This window comes from Anastrepha ludens, chromosome X, assembly GCF_028408465.1.
Source record: "Anastrepha ludens isolate Willacy chromosome X, idAnaLude1.1, whole genome shotgun sequence".
NCBI lineage: Eukaryota > Metazoa > Arthropoda > Insecta > Diptera > Tephritidae > Anastrepha > Anastrepha ludens.
In genome coordinates this window covers 53,395,681-53,414,419 of record NC_071503.1, presented here as the reverse complement: position 1 = coordinate 53,414,419, position 18,739 = coordinate 53,395,681, and the positions used below count along the sequence as shown (strand labels likewise).

At 39.5% G+C, this 18,739-nt stretch overlaps 1 protein-coding gene across 9 annotated transcripts in view; it reads right to left on the bottom strand.

Annotated features, from left to right (window-relative positions):
- Positions 1–18,739, bottom strand: part of LOC128869136 (dual specificity tyrosine-phosphorylation-regulated kinase mbk-2-like) — a 163,339-nt gene that overhangs the window by 68,736 nt on the left and 75,864 nt on the right. For 3 of the 9 annotated variants that reach the window (XM_054111627.1, XM_054111626.1, XM_054111625.1), the window contains one exon: positions 12,748–13,524. The exons of 2 other annotated variants lie outside the window; for them this stretch is intronic. In XM_054111627.1, the coding sequence (XP_053967602.1) occupies positions 13,435–13,524 (90 nt within the window). In that variant the 3' untranslated portion in view covers positions 12,748–13,434. Of the gene's footprint in view, positions 1–12,747; positions 13,525–15,787; positions 17,286–18,739 lie in introns of those variants that run through there. 4 more of the 9 variants (XM_054111624.1, XR_008455203.1, XR_008455202.1 and 1 more) reach the window with 4 other exon arrangements.

The window sequence follows — 18,739 nt, the reverse complement described above, 5'->3', positions numbered from 1 at the left end:
GCTCGCATGGAAAGAAAAATTTTAAGAAAGATCTTTGGCCCAAAAAGAATGGATGAGTGTACCTATAGAATTCGATTGAACTCTGAACTGAACGATCTAACTTAGAACGAGACAGCTGTGCGCTTTGTTAAAACGCAGCGCATAAGATGGATAGGTCATGTGATCCATATGCCTGTTGACTGTACCGTGAAGAAAGCTTTGACAAGAAAACTAATGGACGTGAAGGCCAAAGGCAGACCGAAGAACCGTTGGATAGACGCAGTGGAACACGATCTTAAGAAGCTGGGAATACGTAACTACGAAGCAACAGCTCAAGATAGACCGCTTTGGAGGAGCATTTTGAAGGAAGCTTTGACGAACCCCCCGTTGTAACGCTATAAAAAAGAAGAAAAATAAAACATGAAAGAGTAACAGTGGACTCTTCACAAATTGAAACTACTGTGAGCGTCAAATAAAATGTACAAAGCATTTTGTTATAATATGGATTTATTGAAGTCTTTTATAAAGACATAATATATAATATTTTAATTTCATGTTTTTCAAATTAGTATTTGATTCTCTACTTAATACTAGAAAACAAAAAAAAAACAAATTACAACAACAAAAGTGTTAAAACAAAAACAAAATTTAGTGTTAATAGTAAATAGTAGTTATTTTTGGTTGTTTATTTCTTTTTTCGTTGCATTACAACTTTTTTCGTCTTGTATTTTAATTGGTTGCGATCGGCAGAGTGAAAAGTTTTTGTCTAGAATAAATTAAATTCTATTATTTATTTTTTTCAATAATGGGTAAACAAACTTCGACTGATGTTAGAGAACTGGTACTAAAGCTTCGCAATGAAGGTAAAACCTTTCGTGAAATTGGCTCTATTGTCAACAGAAGCCATAATACTGTAAAACAAAAAGTTGACAAATACAAAAAATTCGGCAAAGTAGAAAGTAGACTGAAGTAAGGTCTATAGTGCGTGATGGAAAGAAAAATCGCTTAAAAATAAGGTCAAAATATCACAAGAAGTTTCTACTGCATCAGATACTAGCGTAAGTGCCAGCACAATACGTCGAGCGTTGCACGCAAATGGGTTAAATGGTCGTCTCCCACGAAAAAAGCCGCTAATATCGACATTTAAGAAAAAAAACGTCTAGAGTATGCAAAAAAATTCGAAAATCAGGATGTTTTTTTCTGGAATAATGTCCTGTTTAGCGATGAAAGTAAATTCGAGGTATTTGGGTAGAAAAAACCGGTTAAAGTCTGGAGAACCAAAAATAGTGAATATGTATGCCGAAAAAAACTTGATAACCACAGTTAAACACGGTGGGGGTTCGGTGATGGTGTGGAGATGTATGGCGGCAAGCGGAGTTGGTAATTTGGTTTTTATTGAAAGTACCATGAACAAAACAGATTCTCTGAATATTTTACAAAATAATTTGCTAACCAGTGTGCAGAAATTAGACTTGCAGGGATCTATGATCTTTTAACAAGATAATGATCCCAGGCACACAGCAAAAATAGTATAAGTATGGCTCCTTTATCGTACTCCTAAGACATTGGATCATCCTCCACACTCATCGGACTTTAACCCTATTGAACATTTATGGGAACATTTAGACCGTCAAATCCGGAAAAGGACAATCACCAATATGGATATGCGGAAACTCGTTATAAAGGAAGAGTGGGATAAAATTTTATCTGACGTGACAAAAAAACTAGTTGAGTCGATGCCCCGAAGACTGTCTTCCGTTAACAAAACAAAAGGGAAACCAACAAAATACTAAATCGATATAATTTTTGTAAAATATATATCTGTACACTTTATTTTGTCGCGTAAAATATGCAATAAATTTTGTTAAAACTTATGTTGTGTTAATTTTTTTTTTTTTCTAGTATTAAGTAGAAAATCAAATACTAATTTAAAAAACTTGAAATTAAAATATATTGTGTTGTTATAAAAGACTTAAATAAATTCATATTATAACAAAATGCTTTGTACACTTTATTTTGACGCTCAGAGTATAACAAATTACCCTAATCCTACAAATTTGAAAGAACTTCGATCTTTTCTAGGATTCGCAGGTTATTATAGGAAATTTATTAGAAATTACGCTCAAATCACAAAGATCTTAACGATATTTCTTAGAGGAGAAAACGGAACTGTTAATAAAATAAATATATAATAAATAATAAAATAAAAGTGGAAAAACAGCATTCAAATTAGAAGAAAACGCTCTTAAAGCGATTGAAGTAGTAAAAGAAAATATACCAGAACAGGTAGAATTATTTCAATTTATTAGGTTATTAATAAACTACGGATGCAAGCAATTTTGCAAACGGAACAAAAATTCTTAGAAAATTCTGGAAAAAGCGATCTTAGAAGAATTTCCCGCCGTAAAATTCATTATAAAGAACTCACTAGTCGAAGATATATCAGACACTGATAGACGTGCTAGTATTGTAGAAAAAATACATAACCGAGCTCATAGAAACTTTGAAAATAATACAAGAGAAATAAATGAGAAATATTATTGGCCTAATATAGTAGAAATTACTAAAGCTCAATGCAATTCGAGATACATATGTAAAACCTGTAAATACGACAGACGCCCAAATAAAATAACTTTTGGAAAAACCCCAATACCAAATAAAGTAAGAACTCATATATACATAGATACATTTTACGTGAATAGATTAATGTATATATGTACAATTGATAAATACTCAAAATACTGTTTCCTGAGACAAGTAATTACAAACAAAAAAAGATATATAGTATACTAGCTGTTACCCGCGGCTTCGCTCGCGTTATAGCCTTAAATAAATATCAAAGACCATTACATTTCAATAGGGCTAAAAATTACTAGATACAATGAGTTTCAAAAACTTAAAATATGCTTTATTTAATTTAAAAAAAAATGTTAAAATATATTTCACTGTAATAAAAATAAATAATTTTAAATTCTTATAATTCAAAAAGATATAATGGAGAGTATTAATCTGGGATATTTTTGTAGACTATATTATAAGTTTTTCCGTCTTTTGCAAATATGTGTAAATTCCGGGCATTAGACACTCGCGAACATGCTACATATAGTTGACCGTGAGAGAAGCATGGCTTTTCTAAATTCACTCCCGCTACCTGCAATGTCTGCCCTTGTGCTTTATTTATGGTAACAGCAAAGCTAAGCTTGATGGGAAGCTGAACCCTTTTGAATTGGAATGGAAGGTCAGTGGGAATAATTGGAATGCGAGGTATGACACTTTTTCCCTTACCCATACCTGTTAAAATAGTAGCACCAAGTATATTTGGCCCCAATTTTGTTATCCGAAGCCTTTTCCCTTACCCATACCTGTTAAAATAGTAGCACCAAGTATATTTTGCCCCAATTTTGTTATCCGAAGCCTTGTTCCATTACATAGCAGAGGAGCATTCAGATTTCGCATAAGCATCACTGGTACATTCAATTTTAATTGAATTTTATGTGACGGTACACACGGTTCAAGTGAGTTTAAAAATTCCATAGGATATGAAGTACTTAGTTCCGTATCCATAATTGTATCCATTGTCAAATATTCCTTCATTTCCCTTTGCACCTCTTTTATAATGTCAGTGCTGATCCTAGATACTGCCTCATTTTTTGGCGTTAATATTGCTCTTGCGCACAACCACTGATCACAACTCAAATTTTGTTGCAATTGCGGAAAAACATTCCACAAACTAAATTGCAAAATTCTCTTGATAGTGATATATATATAACCTTCTTTGTCAACGTCTAAACAACCATAACCAATTTTCAACAACATTTCTGCATAAAGTCCCGAGTCCACGCCATTATGAAGATGAACTCTCATATTTGTTTTCAGGCTGAGTTTTTCAACTTTCGACCAAAAGCATGATGATTTAATACATGCTTGAATTTCATCTGCTGGTGTCCCTCTCTGAATGACTGGGAGGGTTTGTCGGAAATCACCAGCCAATAAAACTATCATTCCTCCCATTTTATATATCAACTATCTCGCAAGTCCTGGAGAGTTCGGTTTAAAGCTTCTATAGCCTTCTTGTGAGACATTGTACTTTCATCCCACACTAAAAGCTTACATTCTCGCAGCATCCTACCTCGCGAACTATTTTTACTGAAATTACAGATGGGTGAATCTTCCTGTGCCAGATTTAATGGTAATTTTAAAACAGAATGTGCTGTACGGGCGCCGTTTAATAGCGTCGCGGCAATACCCGAAGAAGCTACAGCAACTGCTATTTGTTTGTCTTTTCTGACGGACATTAATAATATGTTAAGCAAGAACGTCTTTCCGGTTCCTCCTGGTGCGTCGAGAAAGAAGAGTCCACCATTGCCGGAGTCTATTTTACGTAAAACTTGGTGGAAAACATAATTTTGCTCTGGAATGAATTGAGGGACTAATTCTGTTACTTGATGTTGCAGTGCTATAAAATCATAATCTATCTCTCGAGCAATTTCATTATTAAAGTCATCTGTATTGTTTCGTTGTTGTTGTAGCAATATCTTCGCCCTGTCAGTGTAGTGTAATTACCGGTCGTCTTCGTCTAGCTCATCTAACGGTAGGCCCAGGAAACTGGCAGTTTCGACGGGTTGGGTCCAGAGGGAGAGAGGTGTTAGATGAGTGGGTTTGATGGGGCATGTGAAGAAGTGGTTACTGTCGTGCGGGGTACCTTCACATGCAGGACATATGTTTAGTATGTCGGGGTCGATTCTGGATAGGTAGGAGTTTAACCTGCTACAATATCCAGAACGTAATTGTGCCAAGATTACGCGGGACTCTCGAGGAAGCTGGAGCTCTTCGTCTGCGATAGGTGGTGGTTGGACTCCGATAACGGCATTCGGGGGTCGGGAGCTTAGGAAGGTGGTAAGGGTCTCCCGATGAATGTCGTTAATTGCCTGTCTGTATACTGTCTGATCCTGGAGAGGTCTGTCCGTTTTGTCCTGGATCTCGTCCACGTAATTGAGGAAGTGTCTCCTGATGTGCCTGGGAGGTGGCTCAGGCTCGAGCAGGTGTCTGCATAGGTGAGGCCTACGGTGACACCCAAGCAGAAACTGCTTGCCGAGCATTTTGTTATGCGCCTTGACCGGGAGCATGTGCGCCTCGTCATGTAAATGTTGTAAAGGGGACATCAGGAGACATCCTGTCGCGGTCCTGATGGCAGTATTCTGGCAGGTCTGAAGCTTCGTCCACTGCGTATCACTGGTTCCAGGCGACCAGACAGGCGCGGCATAGTTCAGAACCGGTCGGCCTATTGCTTTGAAAGTCGACAGCAACATTTCTTTGTCTTTGCCGCAAGTGCTGCCGGCAAGCGACTTGAGGACCTTGTTGCGATTCTGTACTCTCGTTGCAATAGCGGTTGTGTGCGCCGAGGAGGAGAGCAAGCTGTCAAAGGTGACTCCCAAAATTCTGGGGTTGTTTATCGTCGGAATTGGGGTGTCGTCGACGTGTACCTGAAGTGGCAGCTTGACCTCCTTTGTCCAGGTGGTAAAAAGGGTCGCCGTGGATTTGGTGGGAGAAAGTTTTAAGTTTCTCGCAGTGAAGAAGCGAGAAAGGCGGGCGAGGTAGTCGTTTACTTTTGAGCATAGGCCATCAATGTCATTGCCCGACGCCATTATCGTGCAGTCGTCGGCATATGAGACCAGTGAGACTCCCTCTGGTGGCTGGGGGAGTTTCGAAATATAGAAATTAAAAAGCAAGGGTGAAAGGACACCACCCTGCGGTACTCCTTGCTTTATTTTTCTCTGTTTGGAGGTTTGGTCTCGAAATACTACCGACGAGTGACGACCACTCAGGTAGTTCGCGGTCCACCTCTTCAGCCCTGGCGGGAGTGTCGACTGTAAAATGTCATCTAGTAGCGTGGCGTGGCTGACTGTGTCGAAAGCCTTTTGTAGGTCCAACGCTACTAGGACAGTCCTCTCGCAGGGGCGGTTTTGGTTTAGGCCGCGGTTTACCTGGGTGTTTATGACGGTGAGTGCCGTGGTGGTACTGTGCACTCTACGGAAACCATGCTGGTGTGGGGCTGGAGTCAGGTGTTCAGTGAGGAGTGGGAGTAGAAGGGCCTCAAGTGTCTTCACTACTGGGGAAAGGAGAGTTATCGGACGATAAGACTCCCCTTGGTTGGCGGGTTTCCCAGGCTTCAGCAGTGGGACCACTCTCCCTAATTTCCACTTATCAGGAATGATGAGAGTGGCCATGGACAGGTTGAAGACCTTTGTGAGATATTCTACTCCCAATGGACCCAGCTTTTTCAGCATCAGCATGTTTAGTCCGTCGGGGCCAATGGCTTTTGATGGTTTCATGTGTTTGATGGCCCCCTGAACCTCATCGCTGGTGAAAGTAAGCGGTGCACTGTTGTAGGGCAGTTTGTGCAACCGTCTGGTGGCACAACGTTTGGATCTGTCGACCGGAGGATGCAATATAAATTGCCGGCTAAAGTAGCTCGCGCATCTCTTCGGGTCCGACGAAGTACGACCGTTGAAGGTGATATCCACCTTGTCGTTGTGCTTCGTCGGGTTCGACAGGGACCTTACGGTGGACCAGAGCTTGCTCACACCAGAGGTGAAGTTACAGGACTTCAGATGCTCTACCCATTTGGTCCGCTTATGTTGGGTGACCAGTTGCCGGATCTCCAAATTGAGATCCTTTATACGAGGATCCCCGGGATCGGCCTGGCGTAGACGGTCACGCTCGTTTGCCATAACGGCTGCTTCGGCTGGGAAATTGGGACGTAATTCCCGGATCCGTCCAGCAGGTATGAAGCGAGCCGCGGCGGCTATAATCGCCTTGCGGAATGCGCGTTCGCCTGAGCGCACATCGGTGGGAGTGGGTAGGGCTGCGAAGATGTTCTCAGTAAATTCCGCGAATCTGGTCCAATCAGCTTTGTTGAAGTTGATATATGACCGGTGATCCGCGGAAACAAAATCGGCGGGTCTCTCGATCGAGATGATAATGGGCAAGTGGTCTGATGCAAGCGATAGCATAGGTCGCCAGGTTATGCTATTTATCAGTCCAGCGCTAGCAATTGTTATGTCAGGCGAGCTGCTACAATTGCCCACTACCCTAGTGGGGGCGTCGTCGTTTACAGTGCTGAACGTCGCATCGTCTATCTGCTCTGCCAATAGCTGTCCCCTACGATCATTTGGCAGGCTTGAATTCCAAAGATCGTGATGCGCGTTAAAGTCACCTACTACCAATCGGTTTTCTCCCCTGATGAGCGCACCAATATCGGGGAGATATCCTGCCGGGCAGCAGGTGACAGGGGGTATGTAAATATTATATATTTCGAGCTCGGCATCGCCTGATCGGACAGCTATACCTTGACGTTCTAAGGTGCTGTCCCTGCGGTCGATGCCTTCATCAATAAGACGATACTGCACTGAATGGTGTACTATGAACGCTAGGCCACCACCGTTGTCTCGCTCGCGGTCCTTTCGGTGCACGTTGTAGCCGTCCCTGGTAATCAGGGGGGAGCTAGCGTGCAGTTTTGTTTCCTGGACCGCAGCTATCTTGATTCCGAACCGACTCATGAAGTCGACTATCTCGTCAATCTTGCTCGTGAGTCCGTTGCAATTAGTTGCAGAAGCTTAAAGCTTCGCGGGAGTGTCGTCGTAATTCGGGGGGTGAGGGATGCGTGATGTTGTCTGCGTTGGTCCTGCTGTGCGTTCCGCAAAATGGGGAGTGGCCTGATGTTGTCAGATGGCCGCGCCACTGGGGGCGATTGCGGGTGCAGAGCTCTGCAGCAGGGGGCAACGTAGTCGCGTGTCCACTCACGGGTGGTGTGCAGGCCGGAGCACCTCCGAAAGTGACACCAGCCACTGCAAGAATTGCATTGGACAGTTGTCAGGTTGCGAGGTACTACGGTCTGGCACACGGAGCAGACTGTGCGGGGGACCAAGAGCTGCTGGTTTGTCCCCGCACTGGGGTAGGAGCAGGAGGGTTGTGGGTTAGAGAGGGAGTCGTGTTGCTCTTGGGGGCTCCTGGCCGTTGAGGTGTTGTTAGTGGCGGCAGTGTGATGTGCCGGCACTGAGGGCAGTGTAGCCGTAGAGGCGGTGACCGCCTGTGGGCGGGAGCAACACGTGGCCACATACCTTGTGGACCACTCCTTGTGAGTCTTAAGGCCTGAGCAGGTCTTAAGATGGCACCACCCGTTGCACTGGTTACACCTAACCGAGGTGGAGTTCGGGTGGAGCCGTTTGTGGCAGATGCAGCAGTAGAATACTTCACGTCCGGGGTTGGGTTCGACGCCAGCCCGGAAGAGAAGTATTTGGAGCAAACTGGCTGCAATGAGTTGCTCCTGTGACGAAAGGTTTAGGGTAAAATACGGTACACTAGACAGGGCTAGTATACTGGGGCGGCAGCCCTTGGTCGGGAATGAAAACCCGAGTCATTCCGGTAACGTAGAACCGGCTGCCATGGGAATGTATTGTTTCGTCGAGGGCTTTGCATTCCAAAATCATTTAATTTTTTTCCAACCATTGTAAAAACCTTATTTTCGATTAAAATTAGCGTTTCGTTGTAGATATCTTCATTGAAAGTCATATCTGTATGTACTCGCTGCAGTTGATATAAAATGTCTTCGGCCATGTATTCTTTGTACTTATCCCAAAGAGTTTGAGGATTAGACAAACCGCATGAAGATAAAAGCGTAGCGTAAAGTTACCTGATTTTATCTGGTGATCGACATTGTACCGCTTCCTCCATAGTTTCGTCACAATGATTATCATTTTCTAACAATCGCCGAGATTCACATGCTTCTCTGTATGTTTGACATTCCTGACCATTGACAATTTTAAGTTCTGTAAAGCTAGTTGTACCTCTAACATGATGCAATAACATACGCAGACGAAATTTGTAACATGTACAGTAAAGACACGACCAAGAGGATCCGATGATTTAACCTCAGGTTGATTTTCAACAGGTGTACCTTGAATACGACGATGCCACTCTTTTTTTCAGGTGTTCCATGTATAATAACGGGGAACCTCAGAGTAGAATAATGTCCTTGCAAAAGTACAATATCATTCTGACAAAGGTAGAAAAAGGCAGTCAGCGTGGTCTTAGGAGGAGATAAAATCCTATCTAGAAAGGTATTTTCATAAAAAAAAAACACGCTGTCCGTTTTCTAATTGTACTGTAAGATGTATAACAGTGGGTGTATTCCATGTAATGGAAAGCCAAGCAGCCGCCATGCTGCTTCATTGCTACTGACATATCTTCCTGCTTGATAAGTTTGTACTTCATTGAGGGCCTGTACAACACCTTCATTACGCAGATTGAAGATCGCCTGATCGCTTCCTCTATTGACATACTTGCAAATACTTGCAAATATTATATATTTAATCGCACGCACAGAATTGCAGGCTTCACTTTAATGTGGGCGTTGAATAATTTACACAAAATCGGCGAATAGGGCACAACCCAGCTATTATCAAAACTCTTGATTTCCCCACTGCGAGTCCGAATGCCAACCTGTTTACCACCATCATCAAGCGCCCTTCGTCTATATAACGGGTAACCCTTATCACTGTGAACTGTTTCTTTCATCAGTTCTCGAGGATATTTTTTTGTACACTTGCCATTTTGCATGCAAGGTGATGCTGGATTGCGAGCTCCGCAGGGACGGTGAATCATGTTTTTAATAACTGTGTCATCCAGACTTTTATCTTCTTCTTGATCTGGAATTTCAGCGCTAATTATGTTGTCGATTTGATTAGGAAGTAGCTTCTGTTTTAGCCAAATTAATATTATATCTACACATGTGGTAGACCTCGTTTCTGCCATTCAATCGAGTACATATGGCACTGGACGTCTCCAAATACTTTTCCTCTTGTCACAACGTTAATTAAGTTCTGAACCTTTAAACGAAATACGCGGGCCACTATGTCATGTCGATCACTGGTTTTTTGTCCAGACATAAGCTCTTGAGTTATATCCTGCCACGAAGGATTACAGGTAAAAGTTACGAAGAGGTCAGGTCATCCGTAAGTTCGTACATAAGTAAATGCGCCTTTAGTGTACTCTTGCAAATAACGGGGACTGTTCACGAAAGTAGACGGTAAAATAACCATTTTGCCAATGTCGTTAGGTCTAATATTATCATCTGCGCTAATCGCATCTTGTAGATGTACATATATAATTTTCAGCTCGTAATTTTTTCTGGTTTAGGGAAATGTAACGAAGACGTTCGCTCTCTACTTTAATATACATGTCTACCACGAATTAATGGAAAAGTTGCCTTGTACGCAGAAGGAGATTGAAATCATTCTCTCGAATCATGATGTAATACGCATAGAAGTCCGTACAGGAAACTTTTTTATTTGAAATTGACTGTTTTGTTGTTGGATTAATGACTGGAATATTAAAATGATATCCTGATTCACCTTTACTGAAAATTAATGGGTACTGCAAATCATTATAAAATTTATGAGTATTGGCAACACGCTGTAGCGTATTATCATGTGCCCGTAACACTATGTCTCGTGGAGAGCACGAGCCACCAGTGACCAAAACAGCAGCTTCATTGACCATCGGCGCATTATAATGCCTCTCATGTTCACCACGTGGAGTTCGATCAGCATGAATGACAACTTTATAATTATCTGAAGGCCAGTTGTCTATTGCACTTTTGAAGATCTTCACCAAATTATTGAGACTGTGTAACATTTGTTGAATTTTCAATACTGTTTCTCTTCCTACTCCTTCAATATATTGGCAACGACGGTTGACTTCATTTTGTTCATCACCCATAAAATAAACTTGCAAAAATTTATGCTGATCATTTTCTTCCGGAAATAGTGATCCAATTTGATGATATATCTGCCCTTGTACAGTAAAAGTTGGTGAAAATCCGGGCATTCTTATCACTTTATCAACTCCAAAGGATGTCATTTGAAAGCAAGAGTTATACTTTCTTATTTTGCTTAAGAATTGCTTTGACTCATTTGTAACATTTAACAATAAAGTTTTTAAAGGCTCTTCTGGTTCACCAAGTACTGGAAGTGAAGCTTTACCACTGGAACAACACATTCCAGCAGTTTCATCTTTCCACTTGAAAGTATCGCAATACTGACATTTTTTATCCATTGTGCCAATAACAATTAAAGGATGATTATGATATTCAATTGAAGGATAATATTGAAATTCAGTACCATTAAATACAGACCAATCCTTACTTATAAAATTTCTACGGCGCGTGCTCTGCATTTCTGCATTATGAATTCTTCTCACCTGCGATTGCTCTGGGGTTTCTATTGCTCTTCTAGCTGCCTGCAGCTCAGCTTATCTTTCTGAGCGAGCTTGTGCTTGAGAAGGCGTTTCAGTTGCTCTCAAAATCCTTTGTCGCTGTGCTTGTCGTTGTTTTCTTAGCTCTGCGTGAATCGAAGACTCTTGATTTCGTGCAACTCTTGCCGCTCGGAGCCGCGACGAATTTTTGGATAGATCAGATTTCCGTTTCCGAGGCATTTTTAAAGAAGAACAGAGTAAGAATTAAAATCAGTGGTAAGATTTAAAATAATCAAGTGACATCTACCCACAAAAATGACATCAAACCTCAAAAATCAAAATTTTATATATTTCATATAAAAATATAAAAATGACAGAAGAATACCAAATACCAGATCAATATGTCATCAAGAAAAGGGTAAAATTCCAATTACTAAATTTGACCCAAACAAACAAATAAATAAACTGGGCAAGTTAAATAAAACTGTTTAATAAAAAAACAATAAATATAGAAAAATTTCAAACAGCTGAAATTTTGAGATTTTTTGACAAACAATTTTTTTATCATTCAAAAAAAATAATTTTTTTTAATAAGAAGTATCCTATGTTAGTTCTATCACCTCCAAAAACATGTGCACAAAGTTTCGTAATAATTAAGGTTAAGTAGTTTTGGCGTGAAAGCGTAACAAACAAACTTACATTCACATTTATAATATTAGTAGGGATAGACAACTAGTCGAAATATTCTCACAAATTTTCCCAAACGCTAAAACATTAGTCAGCGATAACGAAGCTTGCTATACTAGTATTCAAACGAAAATGCTATTAGAAAGACTACAAATAACACATATCACTACACCACCATATCACTTGACAACTAATGGTCAAGTAGAACGGTTGCATAGCACCATCGTGGAAATAACAAATTCGATAGCAAAACAACACAAATCAAAACAAGAGGATATAATATTTGAAGCTGTAAAACAATATAATAAAACTACATACATGTACATTCAACCACAGGATATAAACCCGAAGACGTGTTTTTTAATCAGCAGGGGTATCCCGATATACTGGGTGGGCCACGTAAAATTTGTTTTTTGAATCGGCTATAAAAAAAAACTACTCAATATTTTTCCAAACTTTTTTTTATTTTTAAGATTGAACATTGTAATTTTTTTTTTTTTTTTTTATATCTCCCCTTTATTATTACAGTCTGTTATTTATTAACAATATGTAATTTTGGTACAATTAGGGTATATCATGTTCTTTTACCAATGTAAGAAGAATCTGTTATAATTATTATTATTATTATTTTTATTTTTGTTTGTTTGTAATTACACTGGAAATCTTATAATTAGATTAGTCGGTGTGAGTCGCTTTAATCTTCGTTTGATATTTTCTGCCGGTACTATTTTACGCATTTGTTCGTTTTGTTGGACTGACAGTCGCTGGATATGCTTAGTGCTACATTTTGTGATTGTTTCTTGGATAGTGTCTATGTTTAAGTCACGATGTATGGCTTTATTGGAAATAAACCAACCAGCATTTGTTAATATATATTTCGTAATATTTTGGGATGGTGTTCGCTGTATGAGCTGAAGATTTGTGTTGTCATTTATGAATGAAAAATAATATCGTTCATATGACTGCCACGACTGGCTTTACAGTAGGCCATTTGATCAACCCAATTTTTAAGCACATTTTCGAATGTTTGGGCTCCAATTTCGTGAATGGCAACTTCGATTTCATGTTTTAAAGCATCAATCGTCTCTGGATGGTTCGCATAGCATTTGTCCTTAACGGCTCCCCACAAAAAATAGTCCAACGGGCTTAAATTATAGCTCCGAGGCGGCCAATTGATATCGGAATTTCGGCTGATTATTCGGTTTTCAAACACGGTAGAAAAAAATTCGAGTGTAACTGTGGCAGTGTGACAAATTGCACCGTCCTGTTGAAACCAAATGTCGTCCATGTCATCCTCTTCAGATTTTGGAAACATGTATTAATTGAATCATTGGATCCAACATATATATTTACTAAATCCGATTATTTACACCATACATCAAATATAACTCGAATACTACAACCATAGTTATGAAGCAGAACTTTTAAGATAACAAAGATTGTGAATTGAGGGCGATACATTTTTAAGGCGAAGGAGAATTAATAGTATACACTCACTGTATCCATGATAATGTATCACATTCCGTAGAAATTAAGTAGTAAACAGAAGTAACAATGATAACGTATCACATTCATTGTTATGAAGTCATCAGAAAGAAACCAAGCCTAAAGCGATAACAATAATTTAAGTAGTAAACAGAAATAACAGTGAGGCGATAAGTTAATCCTTTATAACGTATCACATTTATTGTTATGAAGTCATTATAAATAAATCTATTCTTCAAGAAATCTACTGTCGGGATACAACCGATTTGTAGAATATAACTCAATGTACACTTTTGATGCGAATAAAAAATATATTTTTATTAATACATTTAAGGTACATATTTAATTCACGCCACAGCGACTATTAATTCTTACCCGTACGATTTGTTCTCATATACATCTACGTAGTTGCAAAAGGCACCAATATTTTTTTATGAAAATATAGATCCTGCCTGGCGAAAATCCTCCACTGAACCCTCCCCAATGGTGCCAGCTGGTAATAAGTACCAAAGTTTTCCTATTTTGAGGAGGTACTTAGCTAGGTTAAGGGTACTATGGGTAGGGTTCGATTCTCTTCAATAGTACAGCACTACTCAAAGTACTTTTAACGTGGTCGGGGGTGAAGGGCTGGATTAAGGTGTAATGCGACCCGTGCCGAGAATCTGTAAGGCTTGGGGCCCTTTTAATAAATAACCACGTCTCGAACGGAGCTTACGGATAACTGGCGCCCTCCGTAATAACTAGCCTTATCCGTGTAGTTCGGAGCTATGCACGGGTGGACATCCTTTCTCCGACACTCGTGGGTCCAGAAATGCAAAGTGACTATACAAAAACAAAAAAAAAACAGGAGATCGGTCATCCTTCTAATAGACCGACAGGAACAAACAGTTCCGCAATAAAAGCAACGGTCGCACCGAGCTCGAAGAAAACGCCATCCATCGGCCCAATAAATCGATCGAAACAAATAGCGACAGCCTCAGCGAAAGCGAGGCTAGTTGCTACACAATCAGTACTGGACACAGGTCCTAGTACAAGTAGAGGTGCACTAGCCCGGCAGTCAACTGCGATTCAGCCCCCAAAAACGGTCCCGACCGGAAGCACTGCTACTGCTAGTTAGAAAAAATTAGCAGAGGAACACCTCAAGGCGGTGTGCTGTCGCCTCTCCTGTGAGTGCTGGCATTAAACTCCTTGCTAAAGAGCCTAGAGGAGAGAGGACAACACGTCGTAGCATATGCGGACAATGTTGCAATGGTAGTAAGAGGGAAATTTCCCAATACACTTAGAGAAGTCATGCAAGATTTACTAAACATGGTTGAAAATTGGTCAAAAGCAAACGGGCTAAGCGTCAACCCCAATAAAACTGAACTCATCCTATTTACCAGGAAACACAAAATTCCAAATATAGCTCTCCCGACTCTAGGTGGAACGGCACTGTCATTCAGTGATGAGGTCCGCTACTTAGGTCTAATGCTAGACCGAAAACTAACTTGGAAGGCAAATGTCGAAGATAGAGTAAAAAAGGCGACAATAGCACTATACTCTTGTAAACAGCTGATAGGGCTAAGTTGGGGTCTCTTCCCATTTATCGTATACTGGCTTTACACAGCAATTGTCAGACCAATCCTAACATACCATACCAACCATGGCACACGTACAAAGAATGGCCAGTCTGCATCTGCGGGGCCCTCAGAACCACACCCACAGATGCACTAAATAGTATGCTTAACATTTTACCAATAGAGCAATACGGTAAGCAAACAGCTGCCAAAGCAACTCTCAAACATCTACACAGATGGCTCAAAACTGGACAACAAAGTAGGTGGAAGGGGTGTACTCCGATAAACTCGGAGTATGCCAATCATTTCGCTTACCTGATCATTGCAGTGTATTTCAGGCGGAAGTCACTGCCATAAAAGAGGGACTTACAGAAATAAAAACGAGAGTATTATCCACAAATGAAGTCTTCATTTACTCGGACAGTCAAGCAGCAATAAAAGCGCTTGAATCAAAAACGCACTCGTCAAAAACAATTCTAGAATGTTTAAAACTACTAAATGACTTACCTAAGTGCTACAAGGTGCACCTTATCTGGGTACCAGGCCACAGGAATATTGCAGGAAACTGTAAGGCGGATGAACTTGCACGAACCGGTAAAACGCTCGATCTCGAACCTGATAAGGCGTTGATACCCATGTCCATAGCCACTTGTAAATTACTTATAGACAGGGAAACCAACAAAAAGGTAAATACAAGCTGGCAAAACCTCACAACATGCGAACTAAGCAGGCAGACATGGCCGAACTGGAACAGCGGTCGAACGAAGATCCTGCTAAGATTCAACAGAGAATCTAAATAAAAAATTTTCAACTACTTTTTTACAATTGTTTCTACATGAAGTCGCTTGTGTAAGTAATTACGATCATTTTGAACCCAGAACTATTAAAATCGGTTCATTTTTGACTATGTTATGGGAATTTAAAAAAAAAATTTCTTATATAATTAAAAAAAATCGAGTTTGAGGCGAAAAACAAAATTGCCGATAACTCTTGAAAAAAATTTTTTTCGGGCGAACAAAAAAATACGTGTCTCATTATTTTGACCAGAGAGCAACATTTTTAAGTTACATCGAAATCGAAGAACATGACCCGAATAGCCCGGTTGAATTGAAATGGAAAGCATCAATATTAAGTAAACACATTTAATCCAAATTATAAATGAGAACGAACAAGAGCTGTAAACGGTAGTTTATAGGTATGCGGATCAAAAAATTCTGACGTATTGCGACGGATGAATCCTAGAACCGAATAAGATTTTGAAAGAATAATATTAATGTGACCACTAAAGGAAAATTTCGCATCGAATAATACTCTGTTACATTAGCTTTGATGTTCCGATCAGTATTAAGTATACAGTTTTTGAAAAGCAGATTATCTAAGAACTTAAATTTCTTTTGAAAATGCTTGTATTACAAAAAATTACTGATTACTAGTTGCTTTGAATTTCTTAAGATACTTCTTTTTAAAATTTCTTAATTCCTTGATTTTCATGACAAGGTGACTTATAACAGGGCTTCTTTTTTAAAGGAATATTATTATGCATTATTGATTCAAAATAAGAAAAACAACTGTGAATGATCAAGTCGGGCAATAATTCATCCCATTTAAATTCTAAAAGGGAATTATTTATGTTGACATAATTACAGGATGCATAATCAAAAATAGTTTCATCAACACACGATGAAGGTAAAAAAATTTAACTTAATATCTAAAGTGGCATGATGAATATCGACATCGGATATTGGAGAATTACACTTCGATATACAATAATTAATATTAGCATTTTTGAACGTAGTTGAAAACACACGATACCTCCTCTTGACAGCAATTAAAACGCGACCTCTTCTTAAGCAAATAGTTTTAGCAGTATCGCGATCTTTACGAAAAACGTCGTACAGATTTTAGTTAAAGAATTCATTATCATAAAAATTCGAGGTGAACCACGTCTCAACAGTAACAAAGATGTCATAAGCCTCCTCGATACAAACCAGGTGCATTACATAAGATTTAGTCCTTAAACCCGAAATGTTGTGAGATAATACACTACCGGTCAAAAGTTTGGGTTCACTTACATTATTTTGGAATTTTACACAATCAAGTCGGCTTATTAGTGTTTTTTTTAAACGTGCGTTCTGCTACTAGTTTGAGTTTAGGAGATTGTTATTGTTTACAAAGTGACTGTGGGAGACGCGTAGATCAAGCATGAACGTGTTATGACTTGCTGCATTCTGTCAATGCGTCTAGTGCCTATTACGCGTAACATCTTATTGCTGCAAAACTCGCTTCAAGAATTATATTTCTAATTGTTGGTGTCATCTTTGTTATCTAAAAGATACGTAAAGCAATTTTTTGTAATCCAAAAAATAACTGTTTTACAAAAACTTACATACAAGTCGACGTTATACAAAAATTATCTTCTAATTATTAAAATTTCAATAAAACTACATATTTTTTGTTTTATTATTTAAAATGGGGCGGAAAGCAGAGTTTAGTGTAGAAACACGAGCAGTCATTGTAGCACTACGTGGAGAAGGCTATTCAACGCGAAAATTTGCTTCAAAATGTAATGTCTCTCAAAATACTGTCATAAGAACGTTACAAAGAAAGGGCGATACTGGGTGCAATCAGAGTCGTCATCGTTCTGAGAGGCCTAAAACTGCGTCAAAAGGAGAGGATAAGTTCGTATGTGTTGTAAGCAAAAAACAAATCGTTTTCTAACAGCCCCTGAAATTCGCGAACAACTCAATTCCTCGCGCGAGGCTCCAGTATCTGTTTCGACGGTACAGCGACGACTAAGAAACTACGGCCTAAAAGGGTGCGTCGCCGCCAAAAAACCTTTACTTCGAAAGCAAAATAAAGTAAAGAGACTTAATTGGGCTAAACAACATGAAGAGTGGACAACTGAACAATAGTCTAAAGTCTTGTTCACGGACGAGTCCAAATTTGAAATTTTCAACAAACGACGCCGCCAATGTGTTCGTCGTTTTGTCGGTGAACGCATGATGAACCAATGTGTTGCTTCTACAGTTAAGCATGGTGGAGGGTTAGTGTTAGTTTGGGGATGCTTTGCTGGAAGCAAAGTTGGAGACATTGTGCAAATTGAGGGTATCATGGACAAAAAAGTCTACCACAACATACTTCAACGGCACGCTTTTCCGTGTGGGAAAAGACTTGTGGGCAGCGGATTCGTTTTCCAGCAGGATAGCGATCCTAAGCACACTTCAAAATTTTGCCAGGATTATATTGCAGCCAAAGAAAATCAAAAACAACTCAAATATATGGAATGGCCTCCTCAGTCGCCGGATTGTAACCCGATCGAGTTGCTGTGGGACGAGTTGGACAGAGAAGTAAGAAAATTGCAACCTACTAATACAAAACAACTTTGGACATTTCTGCAAGATTGCTGGAATCAAATAACAGCAGAATCTTTGCGTAAATTAATTGATAGGATGCCCAGAATATGCGATGCTGTAATACGAGCAAAAGGCGGATATTTCGAGGAATCGAAAATATGAACAAATACTTGCGGGTTTCTTTAAAAGTTAACATATTTTGTATTAAACACAATTACTTTCTGTAAAATAACAATATTAAAAAATATTTGACGAAGAAAATCATGATTATTTGAAAATTTTTTACAATTTTTCAAGTGAACCCAAACTTTTGACCGGTAGTGTATACCTTTAGCCCATTATTCATCTTAGTAAATTCATTAGGGTGCACCGTTTGTGTTTGAAAAAACGGAGCGGCCTTATTCTAACCTTAGCTAGCCAAAGAGA